Consider the following 21,603-nt stretch of genomic DNA (forward strand, 5'->3'; position numbering starts at 1 on the left):
AACAACATATATATACAAAATATATATAAAACTTTTTTTTTTAGAAAAACCATCACTGAGTCTATATTGGTTTCCTATTGTTGCTATAACAAATTACTACCAATTTGGTGGCTTAAAATGATATGTATTTATTCTATCAAAGCCTAAAATGATTCTCATGACTGTAAGATGAAGGTGCCAGCTGAGCTGTGTTCCTTCTGGGAGGAAAATACTTTACCTTCATTTTCCCACTTTCTAGAAAAGCCCATGTTCTGTGATTCTTGGCACTCAGCCAACAGTATTATCACTCCTGCCTGAGAGTTTGATGTCCTATTTTTTTTTCTGACTTTACTGCATCCCCTTTTCACACATAAACCCTTTTATGAATGTAGCGGACCCATATGAATAAACTAGAATAATTTCACCTTTTCAAGATCTTTAAGTTAGTTGTTTCCACAGACACTTTTTGCCACGTAAAGTAACATTTTTGCAGTTTGGGAGATAAAAAAGGTGGACATCTTTGGGAAGCTATACCCATCACAGTGGTAGCTATCCTATTAACAATTCATTTATCTAATATCTATAGATGAGACTTTCTGTCTCCTGTGGGGATACATAGAAGACAGAAGTAAGGGAAATATACAAAGACTATCAAGAAATATTGGATAAATAGGCCATTAGTATTAGGCACTCCTCCAAAATATTACTTATATTTATAAATATTATTTAACTTTTGTAACAAATAAATTTTTGTATTATTTAATAATAGAAAATATTTTTATATTTAATCAATAAATTAGTCCATGCAAAAACTAGAAATTCTGCATTCCATAAAATTTTACTTATATGGAATCTCAGGAAATATCTGGAGAGGGAGTTTTTTCAAATAGGAATTAAGAAACAAAATAAAACTGACATCTCTGGAAAAATCCCACTATTTATTACTCTCTGATGTAACTCCACATTAAATTATCTTATCATAGAAATACATTATATGAGTAGAAAATTACATACAAAAATAAGCTTTCTCCTACCAATTCCCTCCCTAGTTTTACTTCTCAGAAACAACTACATGTAAGTATTCCTATTCTTAAGTTTTTCTTCAAAATTATTCATAAATCTCCAAATAATATATTTAACCTCTATTTTTTGTTTATTGACTTTAGATTATTAGATTATTAACTTCTTTTTAAGATTCATTTAAGTTATACCATCATCTACACTCTATTCTTGACCTAATCCCAGTCTCACCCACAATTAACCCTAAATCTTACTTAGTACTACTCATTTAGGTAAGGGGAATTTCTTTAACTCAGTTCCACAAAATAATGGAGTTTAGGTAGAACTCAGTAGTACCATCAGTTCATGTGTCTTGGTTTAAAACTTTTGTTCCTTTTATGACAAAATGTAGAGCACTGACTTAGATAGAAATGTAAGACCTAAGGCAGAAGATACTCTCATAACCAGTAGAGGTCCTGGGACATGACTGGTTTTTCTTTTTTTAAAAAAAATCCTTAGTAATTATTACTACTGTGTCTTGGGGGAGGAGAATTGTTTTTAAACTGTGGTATTAGAGAAGAGTAGTGACTATCCCATGGACTGCCAAGAACAGATAGGTGTTAGAGAAGGTGCAGCCAGAGTCCTCCTTGGAGGTAGGGATAATCAAGCTTCATCTCACATATTTTGGTCACGTTGCTGGGAGAGGCCCTCTCTTGGGGAGGGGCATCATGCTTGGAAGGTGGAGGGATGGCAAAGGAGAGGAAGACTCTCCCTCAGCCAGGTGGATTGAAACAGTGGCTGCGGCAATGGGCTTGAGTGTGTCAGAGATTTTGAGGAAGGCACAAAATAGGACTTTATAGGAACACTAGGAGTCATACTTATCTCAGTGACACTTAACAGTAACCACTGTAAGATGAAATAAGTGACAGATTTAACCCTTTCTCCATCTAGCATGGTGTTGCCTATTGGTCCATTGTAAGGTCCTTTGTTTTCTTGATATTGAGATGTCATCCATATCAATGGCTGTAGCCTTTGATCCTCTGTAGCCAGAGTTCAGGTCTTCCTCACTTTCAGCAAGCAAGGTTATGTCATCTGCATAACATAGGTTGTTGATGAGTATTTCTATGATCCTTATGCCATATTCTTCTTTTCAGAGTCTGGCTTCATGAATTCTTTGCTCAGGATGCAGATTGAATATTGTTGTTATGTGCCGTCCAGTCACTTATGACTCATAGTGACCCTGTGTATAAGAGCCCTAAACCCTGCTCTATCTGTGCCAGCCTCACTATCTCTGACACACCTACTCCCATTACCCCAATCATTGAATCGATCCATCTCATCAATAAAGAAAAAGGACACATCTTTGTTGAAAACCTGGCCTGATTTTAAGCCGTGCAATCAGTGGTTTCTTGCGCCATTTAAACAATGGCTTCTTGATCTAGTTGCAGATTTTGCATGAGCACCTTAGCACTTCTGGGATTCCATGGTCAAGACCCTTGGTACAAGCAGTCAGGAGATGCATTGCTTCTGGCAAGTCCACTGTTAGGAACCTCTCTAAAATGCTAAACAGCAGTGATGTCAGTTTGAAGATCAAGGTATGCCTGACATAGGCCATGGTCTTTGTTTACTGGCTATGCTTCTGAGAGCTGGGCTTTGAATAAGGGTGACAGAACAATTGATACCTTTGAGTTGTGTGTTGGAGAAGAATACTGAATTTCCCATGGACTGCCAAAAGAACAAATAGATATTTGTTTTTAGAAAATATGCAATCAAAGTGCTCTTTGGAGGCCAGGATGGGGAAGCTTAGCCTCTCATACTTTGGGCATGTTGCTGGGAGAGGCTGTTCCTTGGAAAAGGATGCCATGCTTGGAAAGGTAGAGGATCATCAAAAGAAGAAGACCCCCCTCCCAATGAGATGGATTGTCACGGTGACTGCAGCAATGGGCTCAAGTGTATCAAAGATGATGAGGATGGCACAAGATAGGACAAGATTCAGGTCTGTTGTTCACAGGATTGCTTTGAGTTACAGTCACCTTGATGGGCACCTAACAGAATAACAACAACCACTGTATAAAGAAGCTCTGGTGGCCTAGAGGTGAGGAGTTGTGCTGCCAAACCACAGCATGAGGTTCAGATTCACCAGCTGCTTTGCAGGAGGAAGAAAAACGGAGATGTGTTTTATCCTGTGTGTTTTATAGCCATTGAAAACCTGCTGGAGGGTCAGCTATGAGTCAGTTCTTACTTGTAGTATATAACAACAACCACTACATCTAGACAATTTTTTTGGTAGTTTCATCTTTAAGTAGATGAATTCCTACTCCACATAATCAAAGCAGTTTTATAATGAACTTTCATTTGCCATCAAACATCCTTGTTATTTTTCCCATGCTGTTTCAGATAAAGAGCTGGAATCTCTACTGTGTTAACTAGTTCTTTCATTTGCAGTCTGGAGTCCTGGGACCCTTCTCCTCCAGGGTCTTCATCTACAAATATCCCACATAAAAAACAAGCAAACAAAACCCACAACTTTCTCCCCCCGCCCCTTTTTTTAAACACCACAACTTTCTTTTCTTCTCTTTTTTCAAACTAACCATTCTCTGGTTAATCCTTCTTAATTTTCATTTTACATTTCTCCCTCTTCAGATGTATGTATTCCCTGAGTGCTTAAGTACACTGCCTAGGAAATCTTATTCCCATGACTTCTCTTATCATTCTGAACCCTAGCCTTTGTCTGAAGTTCAGATGTTCCTTCTCATCTATCCATCAGCACAAAACAGCATATTCAAGCTTGTTAGTTACCACCAAGTTAACTCTGACTTATGTTGTTGTTGTTGTTAGGTGTCATCAAGTCAAGTACTACTCATGGTGATCCTATGAACAAACAACTCTGAAAGCTGTCCTATCCTGCGCCATCCTAATCATCTCTGAAACACATGAGCCCATTGCTGCAGTCACTGTGTCAACCCATTTCATTGAAGGTCTTCTCTTTTTTCTGACTCTCCACTTTTCCATGCATAGTACCCATTTCCAAGGAATTGCCTCTCCCAGCAACATGTCCAAAGTATGAGAGACTAAGATTTACCAGCTGTAAAAAGAGCAAGGTCCACATCAGGACAGCCATATATGACTTACCAATTTCACAAAGGAGAATTGCCCCTTTAAAAATATCAGTAACACAAATCCATTTCCTGTGAGACCAAACATGTCCCCAACATTCCTGTATTTTTTTCTACTCATCTCAACACCAGTATTACTACTTTATTGGATCTGTTGTAATACCTCATACAACTATATTGGGAAGTCAAAAGATTATAATCCAGATTAATAGCAGAATACATTCAGGACAGCTTCCAAAAAGTGCTTGCAGGCACCTCAGGTTTACGCTCTGAAGTTTAAGGCCAGTGTTACAAAGTTCTCAGTCCTGTGGATTATAGCTCCCTACCCCTAAGATGTTCAACAAACTTGGGCAAAGTCACTCTGCTCCAGTGCCAAAGATGTAGCACTCCCAAGGTCCGTCTCACATCAGGTCTCTCATTCTCCCTCTCATGTCAGTCCTCTGTTTCTCTGCTGTGGTTGCTATGGCTGTTGGTCCTGTAGGACAAGTAATATTCTCCTGCTTCTTCTTTTTCTTTGCTGGTGTGGAAAATTTCTTCTGCTACTGTTTGATTGCTCAATTTTAATGGTGAGACTAACTAATCCCCATGTGAATTGGTAGATAGCCAGTCTCCTTGTGGATAGGCTAACATGCCCTATTTGCATATTCATGCTCATTCACATGGTAAAGTCAAGTTCAATGGCTAAGAAAGCCATTTTGAATAATAAATTCCACTCCATCCTTGCCTCTAAGGAGCACTCTAGTTGCACATTTTCCAAGACATACCTGTTTGTTCTTTGACAGTCCAGGGAATATTCAGTACTCTTCTGCAGCACCATAGCTAAAAGTATCAATTTTTTTTCTGTCATCCTTATTGTCCAACTCTCAGATGCATAGCAGGTTATTTAAAAGATCATCCATGGCTTGAATCAGGTGCACCTTAGTCTTCAAACTGACATTATTGCTCTTCAGTATTTTGGAGAGGTCCCTGACAGCAGCCTGCCCAAAGCAATACATCTCCTTATCTCTTGACTGCTGGTAGCAATGAGGCTGATTGTGGATCCAAGTAAGATGAAGTCATTAACAGTTTCAGTCCTTTCTCCATCTATCACAATGTTGCCTATTAGCCCAGTGGCAAGGAACCTTGTTTTCTTAATGTGGAGATGTAATTAATATTGAAGGCTGTAGTCTTTGATGATCTTCTATAACAAGTACTTCTGGTGCTCCTCCTTTTCAGCCAGCAAAGTGATATCATCTGCACAGATGCCCCATAAAACAGAATGGAATGTTGACTCGCTTTGTGTCATCTTTGTGATCAAGTTTATTGTGGCAACCACTGTGTAAAAAGTAGAAGCTTCAGCGCTCCTCTTCCAGTACTATTTCAAACAATATTCTGGTTTATCCAAAGATGTCTGGGTAAAATATCTATATCTAAAGATAAAATATTCCAAACTTTATCCCCATCCACCTTTTTCTGAGAGATAACAACTGCCAATCAGTCAAACATAACATTTCTTTCCCAAGCTAATTGATCCATTTAATAGTTAACCTCTCACCCAGGGGTAAATTAGAAACATATATTTGGAAAGCTGAAAAACAAAAAAAGTTATTGGAGTCTATCAGGTTAGTTTCAAGTGCGTAAGCTCCTTTGGCTTTAGACCCCATGTTCTCCTCTAAATGCACCTGATTAATCCATCTTCTGCATTTTTCTGATTACTTGCAGGTCTGCAATTAAGGCTCTCCGTCCTGGTGGGTTCCTCGTTTACTCTACATGCACACTTTCCAAGGCAGAGAATCAAGATGTGATCAGTGAAATTTTAAACTCCTACAGTAATGTCATGCCTGTGGATATGAGGGGAATGGCAAGCATTTGTTCCCAAGACTTCACATTTGTTCCCACTGGCCAAGAATGTGGGCTCTTGGTAATTCCAAATAATGGCAAAGCCTGGGGCCCAATGTTTGTAGCCAAGTTGAAAAAACTGTGAACTGTGTGAAATTGACAACATATACTTTGTAAACCATTTTCCATATATTATTCCTTTTCATGGACTTTCTATATGTTAATATTTTAGTAATTATACTGTCAGATTTGAAAACTTATTTAGTATATACCTTCGTATCTCAGAATTAAGGCATGAGAATTTTACAAGTTTTGTTTTTTCTTTTTTGCTAAAAAAATATCTGTAGCAATGATTTAAGGTGATGCAGATGGTGTTTGTTCCATACAATAAATCTGCTATCTTTTGCTTAGCATTCTGTAGTTAAATTAATCAAAAGACATGGATTTTGTGCATAAAATGTTTTGAAATGTATTTTATCCCGTGAGAGATGGTTCTTTGAGCCTTTAAAAATAGACATTCGCTATCCCTCTTAGTATTTTCCTGATCAAATGAGCAGGTTCTTTTCAGGATTTCTCACTCCCTTTTTACCCCTCTGGAAGAACTGATTGGTATTCTGAAACTTAACTTCTTAAGCAGCACTGTTTCTTGTTCTAGCAAAATAAGGTTTCTAATTTGCCAAATTGTTTTCCACTAAGGACTGTCTTCTGTTTACTACAAAGGTCAGTGACTGTATTGACACCAGCTTTATTTCTTTTCCCCTCCTTTTTATTCATGCACAAATACTAATCAAAGAGTAAATTATATTGAAAGGCCATTAGAACAGCAGATTCACATGCACATGCTTAACTTTCACCATTCAACATGTACAGAAATGGAGTCTATCCAGCAGGCTATAAAGCAAGTACTTGAAACAAAACCAGAATGATTAATAACAGCAATAACTGAGCTATATTTGGAGAGTTTTGTTACATAATTGAAGTCATAATGAGCAGCACAGAATCTGATTATCTTATAGCTGCAATCTGGGGGGACTTTTTCCTTTCACTTGCTTATGAAATATTATATGAGAGTATGATGTCACATATTAATTCACAAAAAGGAGATACCTAAGGAGAGTGGATTATGTGATTAACAAACCCTAGTAGCCTTTCAGTACCACTTACTAAGTGCCTCTCCCTGTTTGCTTATATCCTGGGAATAACACACCCGCTTCTGTGTATGTACTTTGAGTTTTAGTGTCAGCTTGTCATCTTATGTTTTCCAAAAAATTGCTTCACTTAGAGTCCATATATGTTTTTCTAACTATTAAGAAAAACTATATAGTATATTCTAAAAGAGTACGCTTATTTGGAAATTAGCTTTTCAAATCTATCTGATGATAGAAATACAAAATTCTGGTAAAATCTAATCCTGCTGAATTGTTCATTGCACTTCATGCATTTAGTCATTAACTAGGGTTTTTTTGGTACATATTACATATGCCTCGGTTCATGTAACTGAGAAGTCTTAAAAACCTCTTTCCATAGGTTAATTTAATTGATTTTTTTCCCTCTATTATATCTCATTAGTAAAGCTAGAACCCATATACTCATTTTACTTATCAAATGCTGGGTTAATACTTAAAATTAATTACGATGATGAAAATGTTTTCCTCCCTAGGTTATGCATTGTGGCTTATTTTTTATTTTAAATTCCACATTAAGATACTGTATGTTTATAAAGTGGGGTTATTTAGTGTGTGCTAATCATAGAATTGCATGGATGTACTTTACTGAACATTTTTGAAGTAAAATACCATGAATATCTTAAAACCCACTACTTCTGTACTAAGCCTTCCTGTAATTACTGAGAAATGCAAATGTGTATTTATATCTGTATCTTTATAATGGCTAATAATTATAATGAAATAGGTAATGTTTTGTAAATCATTCAATGCTTGATGGGATTCTTTATGTTATCTTTTTTAATCTTTAAAATAATTCCAGGAATGGATATTATAATCTCCCTTTAGTGGATGAAAAACTGAAGCTCAGTGCTGTTAATAGCTTGCCAGTGCTATTTGATGCTGGGCAGAGGGTGGAACCAGGATTTCAAGAGGCTCCACAGCCCAGCTCTTCTTCCTACACAGAGCTATCTCACGTGTTCTTTGCTACAGGAATCCACAAGAGAATCCAGTAGCTTTGTCCTTGTCCAACCTTATTCCTTTCTATAAAAGTGTGCAATTCCCTCTACCAGGAATATGAAAGTTAATATTTGGAGAAAGTTTGTTAACTATTTCAGGACGTGCTTGAAAGGGTGTGTTTTTTGGTGGTTGTAATACACGAGCTTCTCCTGTGGAAATATTCTGTGTCTTCCTTTTTTTAAAGATGCTGAAATGAAGCATAGGAACTTGAAACATCCTTGCATTTTCATTGAAAAGCAAGGAAGAATTAATATAACTTTCTGTGACATTGAGTTACTTTCAAAATAGCTTTAAAAAAGTTAAGTTGCTTACCAACCTATTAAGGTCTCTCACCATAATCAGCACACCAGCACTAGTATCAGAAATTGACTAAATGTAATATATTTAGCAATGGTGTCTCTCTGGAGACTAAGGTGTGCCTGATACAGGCCATGGTCTTTGCAATCATTTGTTATGCATCAGAGAGTTGGGCAATGACTAGGTAGGAAGGATAGAAGGAGAATTGATGCCTTTGAGCTGTGGTGCTAGAGAAGAGTATTGAATGTACCATGGACTGCCAAGAAAACAAACAGATTAAACCAGGGTACTCCTTGGAGGCAAGGATTCTGGGGCTTTGTCTGACATACTTTGGACATGTTGCAAGGAGAGACAGGTCTTTGGAGAGGGATATCATGCTGGGTAGAATAGAGGGACAGCGCAGGAGGGGAAGACCCTCTATGAGGTGGATTGATTCAGTGACTGGGGTAATCAGGATGGATGTGTCAGAGGCAGTGCGATTGGCACAAGATAGAGCAGGATTTAGAGCTGTTGTACATAGGGTCACTATGAGTCGCAAACGACTCGAGGGCACATAAGCATACATTTAAATGTTTGATCATGAATTGCTTTAGCATCACATATTATTTGTGGTTTGGAATCAAGGGAGCCTATAGTTATTTACAATGTTACTAATAGCCTCCTAGCTTCAAAGTCAAGATTGCTTGTTATTTTCTTAGCAGTGTGGTGAAAAATGTCTTTTTATACAGTATGGGTAAATATGAAATAGTACGTACAAGAACACTGGCTGTATGACAGAATAAAGGAATCACAAATCTAATAGACCATTGTGACAGCAGCAGTGGGCTTGCTCATGACCGAGGACGTGAGGATGGTGCAGGATAGACCAAGGTTTCCCTCTGTTGTTTACAAGGTTGCTATGAGTCATAGTTGATTCAAAGGACCCTGACAGTATCAACAGTAGAACCTTAGCCGAAAGAGCTTTTCGCTTGTGACATAAACTTCAGAATACCCATTGTTGTCAAATTGATGGCCACTTAAAGTGACCCTATAGGGACAAAACAGTACTGCCCATAGGGTTTCAGAAACTGTAAATCTGTATGGAAGCAAACTGCTCCGTCTTTGTCTTGTGGAGTGACTGGTGGATTCAAACTACCAACCTTTTGGTTAATAGTCAAGTGCTTTATGCACCCCATCTGGAATGCTAAATGAAGATGGAAGCCAATAGCAATACTTTTATTGGACACTAAGAAAGCCTTTGGTACAATCATATGGGGCTATTTGTATTTTATGTTAGGTAAATTTGGCTTTGGGGACAGATATAATAGATAGCACAATTTGTTTGTAACCCATTAGTGTGATTCAAATCAATAGTTTACAGTCTTGCCTCCTTGCCTTATTGCTGCATAAGGGGATGAAGTAAGGGTGATTCCCATTACATTACTGCTGCTGTTCTTCATGTTGACATTGGAGGAATAGTATTACCCAGCTCCCATGGGTATCTGAAGGGTCTTCAGATGTAGGTTCACAAGTGAACTAATGTATGCTGATCATTTCCTACTTGTACTGAAAGTGCTAACAGCATCAGTCCTGAAAATACTAAAAGTAATGTCAAATTTGGAATGCCCTCTGCCTGCAGAGTAAAAGAGAAAGAATGAGAAATACTTTTCTTGACAACATAGTTTCCATTAATACTAATTTCCTATGACATTAACATAAAACATAAATTTTAGAAAGTTAATTTGGGGTTCTTATTATATAAGGAGTCACTAAAAATATAGTAATTTTTTTTCAAAATTGACCTGATTCAATGCTGATTTTTTAAAAATCAGCATTATTTATATAGTAAGTTTCACTATATAAAGCAGGACAAAAGATTGGTAGCGATAACATCTCTTTAAAATGTAGTTAACTAATTCATAAATTAACTCTGTATCTTTCTGTAACTTTTCACTAATTAAAATGTCATTTTCTTTGTCTTGTCAGGCCATATAGTCATGTTGAGACCCAGAGGAAGCATATGCTACCTTAGAAAAAGGACTGTTTGCCACATTGGAAGCTTTCTAATGGCACACATCATGACTCAATTAAGGTTGCTATGGCTTGTCAAAAAGAATTTTCCACTGCATATTGGTTTGGAAGAGCCCATTGCACACAAATAACTGTACAACCTAGGAGAATCAACAAAGAGCCTATTGCAAAATAGGAAACAAAACAATAGCACCTAGCTTTCCCTAGATTTTAAGAACAAGTAAGGATAAAATCACAGATGATAGAAAGAATGGACCAAGAGAGAGAAACATTGGCCAAAAGAGAAAAGAGGGTCACGTTCTGATTATCATTATAGAAAAGATCTTTCATTTACTTATCGAAATGAGTTTTAAACAGCCTTTCGGAAATGTTGAAACTTTTTCTGCCTCTGACTTTGCAATGAAGAGTTTTTGTGGTGTAAGAGGTAAAACGTTAGATTGCTAATCAAAAGTTCATCAGTTTGAATCTACTGGCTGCTCCTTGGAGGGAAGATGATGCACTTTCTTCCCATTAAGATTTACAGTCTTAGAAATCTGATGGAATTAACTCAACATCAGTAGCTTTGGTTTGAGTATTACTGGAGTAAGTGGTGGGTAAATGAGAGGATTGGGTTGATTGAGGAATTAATAGTTAGGATTACCATGGGCACATAACTTATACCTCCAACAGAAGACAAAGAAAGTAGGGGACATAATGGTGGCAACTAATTCTGATACCATTGAGGATTGTTCCATGTGATGTTTTTAGCCATGGATAGTCAACATAACTAACTATCACATTTCCTTATTGAAAAGCATATCCCTTGAATTGGTCATAAAAAGAGCAATATAGTTAGTGTTAGATAATTATACATTTATTTTAAAAATACAACAAGAGATAGAAATTGAACTGCCTGTGTTCTTTAATAAAAGATTGCTTATAGGAGTTGGGGGAGACTGAGAAAGATGGGATAAATAATGTATATTGCATTAAAACAGATAAGGGAGAAAACTGTTTAAATGGGATATATCATTGGACGTTGTTGTGACAGGAGTTCAGAACACAGGTAGCCTGGTGGAGTGGACTTGGGGGAGGGATTTAATAACAATGAAATAATTTCTTTTTTTTACTTTCCAAAAAGAAAAGTGAATTAGGAGGGAGGGGTGGGCAGGGAGAAAAGTGCAGCAATGAATGGATGGAAATCCAAAGTCTCTGTAAACTTTCATTAAAATCAATTAAAAAAACTAAAAAAAAAAAAAAAGAAAAGGTTGCTGCATGTGCTAGGGCAAGTCAAATAGATAACCAGTTATATACAGTTTCTTTTTGGTGGCATCTTTCATGTCAGAGTTGTTGTTTTGTTATGTGATGTGGAGTTGACTGCGACTCATAATAACACTATTAACAACAGCCCTGAATTCTGCCCTATCCTGGGCCAATCTCACTGTCTCTAAAAAACCTGCTACCATTGGTACAGTCACTGTGTCAATACATCTCATCCAGGGTCTTCCTCTCCTGTGCTAATCTTTTATCCCTCCAAGCTTGATATCGTTCTCCAAGGACTGGTTGGTCACTCCTGGCAACATACTCTAAGTATGTGAGATGGAGTTTCAAATTTCTTGCCTCCAAGGAACAACCCGGCCTGTCTCTACTTTTCTCCAGCACTACAACTCAAATACATTAATACTTCTGTCATCCTTAGTCATTGTTCTGCCGTCACATGCATTGCAAGTAATTGAAAAGACCATGGCCTGGATCAGGTGCACCTTAGTCTTTGGACTTACATCATCGTTCTTTAGCACTCTGAAGAGGTCCTTGACAACAGACTTTCCTAAAACAACTCGTCTTTTGATTTCACCACCACTGGTGCCAAGAATGTTGATTGTAGATCTCAGCAAGATGAAACTGTTAACAACCTCAGTTTTTCTCCATCTATTTTGATGCCGCCAGTTAGCCTGGTGGTGAGGATCTTTGTTTGTTTTTATGTTAAGATGTAATCAGTGTTTAAAACCACAGTCCTTGACCTCCTGCAAGAAATGTTTCAAGTCTCCCTCAGTTTTGGGGAGCAATGTTGTGTCATCTGCATAACCCAGGTTGTTGATGAGACTTCCTCCAATCCTGATGCCACATTCTTCATAAAATCCAGCTTCCCAAATGATTTTTTCTACATATAAGTTGAAAGGTTTGGAGAAAGGATACATCTCTGACATACTCCTTTCTTGATTTTAAACTCTGTAGTGTTCCCTTACTCTGTTTGTATGACAGTTTCCTTGTTTGGGTATAGATTTCACACGAGCACAATCAAGTGTTCTGGAATTCCCATTCTTCTCAGTGTTACCCACAGTTCTGTTGTGATTCAGTCAGTCAAATGCCTTTGCATCATGAATGAAACACAAATAGACGTCCTTCTGGTATTCTCTGTTTTCAGCCAAGATCCATCTGACATTGATAATAATATCCCTAGGACCACCAGCTCTTCTCAATCCAGTTTATATTCCTGGCAGTTTTGTCAATGTACAATTCCAGTCAGTTTTGCATAATCTTCAGCAAGATTTTGCTTGCATATAATGTCAGTGATACTGTTTAATAATGATCACACTCTACACTCTAGTGGGTCACCTTTTGGGGGAATGGGAATAAATATGAATCTCTTCCAGTCAGTTAGCCATGCCAGTCTTCCAAATTTCTTGGCACAACCTAATGAGCACTTCCAAGGGCTGCATCTGTTCGTTGAAATATGTCACTTGGTATTCCATCAATTCCTGGGCCTTGTTTTTCCCAGTTCCTTCAGAGTAGCTTGAAATTCTTCCTTTATTACCATTGAGAACTTTTTTTTTCGTAGAGTTTTCATGAACTGATTTTTTTGGAAGTAGTTCATCAAGATTTTCTTGCACGGTACCTCTGGGTAGACTAGACTTTTCAGTCTTCTGGGTAGCAATCCAGCTCATTACTTTGTATTTGTCATTAGCCAAGGACTCCTCATAGTATAAATTAACTGAAAAAAAAGAAAAAGATATCATTGCTGTGAAGTAATAACCATTTATAGCTGACCCTGCTGTGGAGTAATAATCAACTCATAGCTGACCCTCCAGTGGGTTTTCAGAAGCTATACATCGTATGGGAAGAGATTACCCACCTTTCTTCTGCAGAGCAGGTTGGTGATTCAAACCACCAGAGAGGAACCTCCTTTAGTTCAGCAGTGAAACTCTCCACCTCAGGCCACCTCTCTTATATCTTCTTTGTGAAATGATTGTTATCCCCATAGACTCATTATATTTAGTTATTTATCTGATATGACCATATAGTATTAATCCAGAAAATAAGTGCCTTTTCTAACCACTTGGCAGATAGAACCTGCTATCTCTCCTAAGATATACTTTTTTAAAATTTAAAAATACTAGTTTATTTACAAAATTTGAATACATTTATTTCAAGAATAGCATCTTCCAATTTCCCTCACCCCCACCTATCATGTTGTATAACCTAGTGGTTAATCCCCATCCCCTTGCACATCCTCGACCCTCTCCTTCTACCTGCCCCCCTCACCTTGGATCATTATACTAATTCTAAAATAATGGTTTTATACAATATTTGTCCCTGTGGGACTGAGTTAGTTCACTCTAATTCTCTCCAGACACTCCCGAGTAGGTAATAATTTACAAAATCATTGCTCCTGAGTACTGCATACTATTCCATTGTGTGAATGTACCATAATTTCTCAATCCATTCATTTGTGGTTGGACATCCGGCCTCTTTCAATGTTCTTGAGATGGTGAATAATGCTGCTATCAACACTGGTGGACAAGTTTCCATTTGTGCCTCAGTTCTCATATTCTCAGGGTATATTCCAAGTAGTGGAATAGCTGGGTCATATGGAATTTCTATATTCAGCTTTTTGAGGAAGCTCCAAACTGCCTTCCAAAATGGTTGTACCATTTTACAATCCCACCAACTATGTATAAGGGTTCCTTTCTAACCACATCCTCCCCAATGTTTATTACTTGCTGCCCTGTTAAACTTTGCTACTGTTACTGGAGTGAGATGGTACCTCATTGTGGTATTGATTTGCAATCTCTCTTACTGCCAGTAATTGTGAGTATTTCTTCATGTATCTGTTTGCCATTTGAATATCTTCCTCTGTGAAAATTCTATTCATGTCCTATGCCTATTTTATAATTGGGTTATCAGTCTTTTTCTTGTGCAGGCCCAGGAGTATTTTGGAAACTTTCATTTTTAGACTCTTGTCTGAGATGGTGTTAACAAATATTTGTTCCCAGTTGGTAGGTTTTTTGTTCACCCTGTTGGAAAAAAGTTTTTGATGCAGACATGGATTTAATCTTTACAAGGTCCCATTCATTAATTTTATCCTCTTCAGATTGTGCATTTCTGGCTGTATTTGGCAGTCTTTTTATACTGTAGACTAGCACTTCTAAGCTTGATCCCAGTTTGTCTCTTATGAACTTTATGGTTTTGGGATTTACTCCCAGGTCTCTGATCCACCTTGAGTTGATTTTTGTGTCAGGTGTGAGATGTGGATCTTGTTTCAGCTTTCTCCAGGTGGAAGTCCAGTTTTGCCAGTACCATTTATTGAAGAGGTTGTTACTTCCCATTTGGTAACTTTAATTTTCTTGTCAAATATCAGTTGACCATAGATAGATGGGTCTATTTTGGGGTTTTCAATTCTGTTCCATTGGTCTATGTGCCCGTCATTGTACCAGTACCATCTTGTTTTGGTTACCACCACTGTGTTGTAGATTTTGAGGTCAGGGAGTGCTATGCCTCCTACCTCATAGTTGTTTCTTAGAAGTGTTTTGCTTATTTGGGGTCTCTTGCCTCTCCAAATAAATTTGATATTTTCCCTTTCAGTCTCCTTGAAAAATGAATTTGGTTCTGTATTTGTATTGCATTGAACATGTAGATTGTTATTGGTAGGATTGTCATTTTCATGACATTGTCTTTCTATCCATGAATAGCCCATATTTCCCCAGTTCTTTAGGTCTTTTATTGTATCTTCCAAAAATGCTCTGTTGTTTTCTTTGTGTAGGTTTTTTGTGTCTCTAGCTAGGTTCACTCCCAAGTATCTCGATTTATGGTTGGCTATTGTAATGGTATTGCTTTCTTGATTTTCTTCTCTGTGTTTTCTTTGTTACTGTAGAGTTACTACTGACTTTGGATATTGATCTTATTACCTGCCACTCTACTAAATTGACCTACTAACTAACAGGGGTTTTTGTTGAGTTTTTGGGGTTTTCTGTGTATACTATAATATCATCTGCATATAGTGACAGTTTAACCATCTCTTTGCTGATCTGGTTGCCTTTTATTTCCTTCTCTTGTCGTATTACCCTGGCAAGCACTTCCAATACAATATTGAAAAGAAGTGGTGACAGTGGGCATCTGTGGTCCCTGTTCTCAAGGAACATGTTTTTAGTCTTTCTCCATTGAGAATGATGTTGGCTCTTGGTTTTGCATATATACTTTTCACTATGTTGAGGAAATTCCCTTTTATTCCAATTTAACTGAGTGAGGCATAAAAATGACCAAGGAAAAGTTTAAGTGGAATCTGTGGCATCACTGTGGAATACAACTCAGATTGCTCAGTCAAGCATGTTACATTTTCTAAGGACTCTAGGATAAGGCCCAAGATCTTTAGGATATACTTCCAGGAAGCACATCATAACTCCCAACAAAATTTGTCTCTCTCATCACATTACTTATACTCACTGAGGATTTTAGAATCTAACTCATCATCTTATTTATCTGAATTCACTCTGTGCTCTTGGCTGAATTCAGGGTATAGCAGTTGTTGTCTTCTTAACAGCCTCTTCCTCAATCATTTCTGTGTCTGTTGTTTTCAGCAGCTCAGGATCGTGAATGAGCATCCTCTAGAACCTGGCCTTGGACAGAGCCATACTTTCCAAAGAACTTTTCCTACAACCATGTTTTACAGGCACCATCCAATATGGAAGGATCCCTGATGGCACAGTGATTGAAGCACTTGGGTTCTAACAAAAGGGCTCGTGATTTGAACTCACAGGCTGATCTGTGGGAGAAAGATGTGACAGGCTGCCTCCATAATAATTTACATCTACTCTGTCTGCTAGGGTCACTCTGAGTTGAAATTGACTTAACAGCAAGGGTTTCTTTTTTGTTCAAAATAGATAATATGATAGACATGTGTTTCTTAATATTCAGCAGTTAAACATTGCTAATATGATTCAGGACCATACTTTTTAATTTAATTTTAAGTTAAACTTAAGTAGCGTCATATGGTTAATGTCTGCAATATTGGACAGCACAGCTCTAAAATTTCTTCACTGTCTTAATTACCTAGTGCAACTGTAACGCAAGCACTACATGTACTTGAAGAATAGAGATTTGTTTTCTCACTGGTTTAAAGCTCATTCCTTCTTTGCCGTAAACCCTGGGTATTTCTTGGTCCTTACGGCTCTTCCAATGTCATTTGTCTTCCTACCATTCTCAAATTTGTCTGATCTTTAGTAACTAAGAGGTAATTCAGTTTAGTTATTTCCTACACTGAAATAGGGGGCTCTGGTGGTCTAGTGGTTAAGAAGTAGAGCTGTCAATTCAAAGGCAAGGAGTTTGAACCCACCAGTTGCTCCACAGGAGAAAGATGGAGTCTCCTCCCATTTGATTTAAAGCCTCAGAAAACTATCTTAAGGGTCAGATATGAGTCAGGCCTTCAGAGCAGTAAATCACAAAGTAGGAGATTGCCCATCTTTCTTCCATGTGGCAGATGGTGGATTTGAACCACATGCCTTTGGGTTGTTAGTGCAACACCTCACCCCTTAGCTCCCTACTCCTCTGGACAAACCAAATATTATAATGTGTAAAATGTCCCACGTCATTAGATGTAAGTCCTTTAAATAACCTGCCAAAGGAGATCTGATGTTATTTTTTTGTAGTATGTAGATATTAAAAATATACTCTTTATATTCTTATACTCCTATAAAGAGCAGAGAGATATCTTTTAGGCTAGAACACTTCATATTTCATGAATTGAATAAATACAGAACCATCTTAAAACCTTGACTGAAAAATTTAAATTAAATAGAAGACCCACTATTATATGGGCATGCTTGACATGCATGCAGTGTGAGAAAATTTTTAAATGAAATGGGTTCATTAATAAGGTTGGAATGCCAATGGATAAATCCATAATTGTCTCCTGGAGGATACTTCAAGCCTACAAGGAATATCCAAGGGCAGAACATCAGACAAGAATGTCTTAAAATAGAAAAAGAAATTGTACTTCAGCACAGCAAGGACAGTCAAAGAATAGATTATTAAGAGGGTGCTCACAGAAACAATAGTAAAGTCTTATTCTTTGTAAACTCAATTATTCCAGAAGAGGGGATGGATATATTTTATTTTAAAGGTAAAAATAAGTATGTTCTAGAATTATTTCTGTTTTTAACTTGCTCTGTAACATTAAAAAGCTCTAACTTCCTAACATCGACTGCATAATATTTAAAGTAAAGTGGATTATCTGTAAAACTCATGCATGTCACATCAATTCCAAATCCTGACAACACTCCATCAAGTTTCCAATGCTGGACAAATCTTCATGAGAGATGACTGTCCGTCTTCCTCCTCCAGAGCACCTGATAGACTTGAACCGGTAGCCTCTGGTTAACAGCCCAATGTAGTACCTTTCCAGCATCAGGCCTCCCCTAGATTATCTCTAAGGTAAGTGATTATATTTTGAATCATAACTATTTTCTGATTTGCAGTGACCCCATGTGACAGAGTAAACTTCATTATAGAGTTTGTCAGATCTTTCACTCAATTTTTAACTACCAAGCATTCACTTTGAACTTAACACTTAATTGTGCCAAGAGGACTTTGATTTAAATAAGTTACATATTTGTTATTTAATTTAGTCTTTTCTTTATAAAATATTTTCTGATCTGTAAATCTGAAGCTTAGGCAAATACTGATACCTTGTGCAAAGGGCAAAGAGAAATAAAAAAGCCAATAGTTGAGGTCTAAGTGAGTTGATAAATAGAAGTAATAATAGCATGACTAATACTTTTGACCAATTATGTAATCCCACCTATGTGTTATGCCAAAATCACTGCCAAATCTTCACTCCTATTTTTCATGCTTTTCAATCTCCTCATAGTCTTTCACCCAGTTATGAATTGTATAACATTTATTCTCTCTTCCAAAGATACAAGCATGTACCACTTTTCATAGTTCAGCCGAGCAGCCATTTTCTCTCTCTGACCGTGAGTGGTTCCTTGAACCAGACTGTCTTTAATTCTCAATAAATTTCATTTGCTTTTATTTAAACAAATTCTGTATTACTTAACAGTAATGATGAACATAGATGGCTTCTGGTTTTGGGGGGAGGGAAGCTGCTTGGACAATAATTCACTGTTTATTGTCTTTATCTGAAAGATCTTCACAGAAAATTGGTTTAGTTATTGGCAGCCCGCGCCTGATCTCTGAGGAAGCTTGTCTTCTTCTGAGCTACCCAATCTTCCTTATTGGCAAAAACATTTTGGGGTGATCCCACCTCTTCTTTTTGACATATTTCTTCTTCTTCTCATAGACTGGATTCTCTCCAATGGCAGTGTATGCACATCTCCTCCATCATGTCTGGAGCTACATTGTTCTTTATGGACTGAGAGAACTGTGTCTTATAAGCTTCTTCATCTTCTTGCATTAAATAGCACATGTAATCTGCAACATTCTGACCCAGAATGTGTTTCCGATGTACTTCTGAAATGGCTTCTTAAGCACTGACATTTCGTAGTTAATATGCAGATGACGCAGATCATATTTCATTGCATTTTTAATGACTTTTTTTAGTTTGAAAATGAACATTAGTGCAACAATGAATGAGTGGAAGCCCAAAATCTCTGTAAATGTTTATGAAAATTAATAAAATATAATTATAGAAAAAAAAAAAAAAGAAAATGAACATTACCCAAATTCTCATTGGACGCGCCATTCATTAACACCCATGTTTGAGAACACACAAGACCTGAGTTTTAGCCTAAGAAACACTTTCCTAGTACATACTGAAAACTGTAAATGGGAAGATGTAGAGCTTCCTCTGATAAGGATGTCTTAGAAGTCTGTCAGGAGATAGAAAAGCACAGGGAAGCCAGAGTTTAAATAAAGGATATACCAGCTTTAGTCTTTCCAGGGCGGGGGTCTTTGCTCCCTGAATTTTGGATAGTCATGGAATTTATCATCCAACCAGGACCTATATGAGAGTTGTTGTGTACCATCGAGTCAGAACTGATCCATAGCTGACCCTTCTGTGGGTTTTCAGAAGCAGTTAATGGGAGGAGATTGTCCATCTTTCTCCTATGGAGTAACTGGTGGTCTTGAACCATGTACCTTTGGGATTGCAGCACAGCTTCTTGCCACTAGGCCACCAGAGCTCCCCCCCCCTTTTTTTTAGAGTAGAAGGACAAACTACTAATAATTATATCAGTACAAGGGATGTAAACCCTGAACTGTTCTGAGCACTCCAACCCATGTGTTCATTCTGAGTTTTGTCATGGAAGATAGGACATTCATGCCTTTGTTCAAAGCTACTTGATGGGGAATGCTTTTATCTCTCTTATCCATTTTCCTGAATACCCCCTTTGTGTAAAAACAAGATTTTCCTTCATCTCAGCACAAATAAAAGCCTCTTTAATTATGAAACAACTTCTTTTTTTGCACTTTGATGCCTAGAACTTAAACCATGATCTCATTTTAATAAATGACTCAAAAATCTTCGCCTTAAATACTTGCCAATGACCTCAACTTCATATTATATATAGAGGTTTTGGCAAGAGCCTACCTGAAGTACCTAATAGTTAAGATGAAAACTAAGCCACAAAAATAGCATTCAAACTATCTATATATATGAATAAATACACAAAAATATATTAAACACAATGGAATACTACACAGCACTAAGGACCAATGATAAAAAAACACTAAATAACTTGGGATAGACTGGAGAGTATTATACTGAGTGAACTCAATCTTATAAGGCCAAATTCTGCATAAGACCATTATTGTTAATAGAAGAATAACTAGTAAAACATACGGGATTTGAAGGGGGCAGGAGATGGGAGCAGAGGGTTGAGGATGGGTTTCGGGGAAATCACAATTTGGTGGATGGAGGGAGAGGTTAAAGGAAATAAAAAAGGTACAGCAGGGACCAGAAATAACAGGATAATGGTGGGCATAGTCCAATGATAATTAATTTTATTAAAAAAACACAATGTATGGAAATGATTGTATGAAACATAATGCCACTGAATGACTGTGCGAAACACACAAAAATCCCCTCCATTATGTGCACGAATGTAACACTAATAATGAATGAATAACCCACTAAAAGCTTTTGATCTATAGTCCAAATACTAGGTACTGGTACTAGTGAAGGCTACCTATCTCAGACAATTCTGAGGAAAAGTCCTTTGCCTTAAATTTCTGCTCCAGAATTGACTTCTTGTGGCTTTGTGCTTGCTGCAGAAGATCAGGGACTTCAGGCTTAAATATGGATTGAAGCTTAACATCAAGAAAACAAATCTTCTCATCACTGGGCCGATTGGCAGCATCATGATAGATGATGAAGAGATTGAGATTGTTAACAGCTTCAATTTGCTCGGCTCCACAGTAAACACTCTTGCGACTAGCAGCCAGGATATTAAAAGAAGAATTGCATTGGAAAATTCTGCTGTCAGAGACCTCTCCAAAGTAATGAAGAACAATGATGTCAGTCTGGAGACAGGTTTGCCTGATTCAGGCCATGATCTTTGCAATTACTTGCTATGCATCAGAAAGCTGGACAATGAGTAGGGATGATAGAAGAACTGATGCCTTTGACTTGTGGTGCTGGAAAAGAGTATTGAATAGACCATGGACTGCTAGAAGAACAAACAAGTTCATCCTAGAGAGGGTTAAATCAGGCTGCTCCTTGGAGGCAAGGATTGTGAAGCTTCATCTGACATACTTTGGATGTGTTACAATAAAGCACCAGTCCTTGGAAAGGGACATTATGCTTGGGATGGTCGAGGGATAGCACAAGAAAGGAAGACTCTCCATGAGATGGATTGATTCAGTAACTGGGGTAATACAGGGTAGGTGTGTCAAAGACAATAAGATTGGTACAGAATAGAGCAGTTACAGGGATGTTGTACATAGGGTTGCTATGAGTTACCAGTGACTGAATGGCACATAACAACAGG

At 37.5% G+C, this 21,603-nt stretch overlaps 1 protein-coding gene across 1 annotated transcript in view; it reads left to right on the top strand.

The window, feature by feature from the left end:
- Positions 1-6,057, top strand: part of NSUN3 (NOP2/Sun domain family, member 3) — a 122,322-nt gene extending 116,265 nt beyond the window's left edge. The window contains 1 exon segment of the mRNA XM_006894147.1: positions 5,796-6,057. Coding sequence (XP_006894209.1) covers positions 5,796-6,057 — 262 coding nt within the window.
- The last annotated feature ends 15,546 nt before the right edge of the window (positions 6,058-21,603 follow it).

Source organism: Elephantulus edwardii, unplaced genomic scaffold (assembly GCF_000299155.1).
Source record: "Elephantulus edwardii isolate Elephantulus edwardi_28Jun2011 unplaced genomic scaffold, EleEdw1.0 scaffold00136, whole genome shotgun sequence".
Classification (NCBI taxonomy): domain Eukaryota; kingdom Metazoa; phylum Chordata; class Mammalia; order Macroscelidea; family Macroscelididae; genus Elephantulus; species Elephantulus edwardii.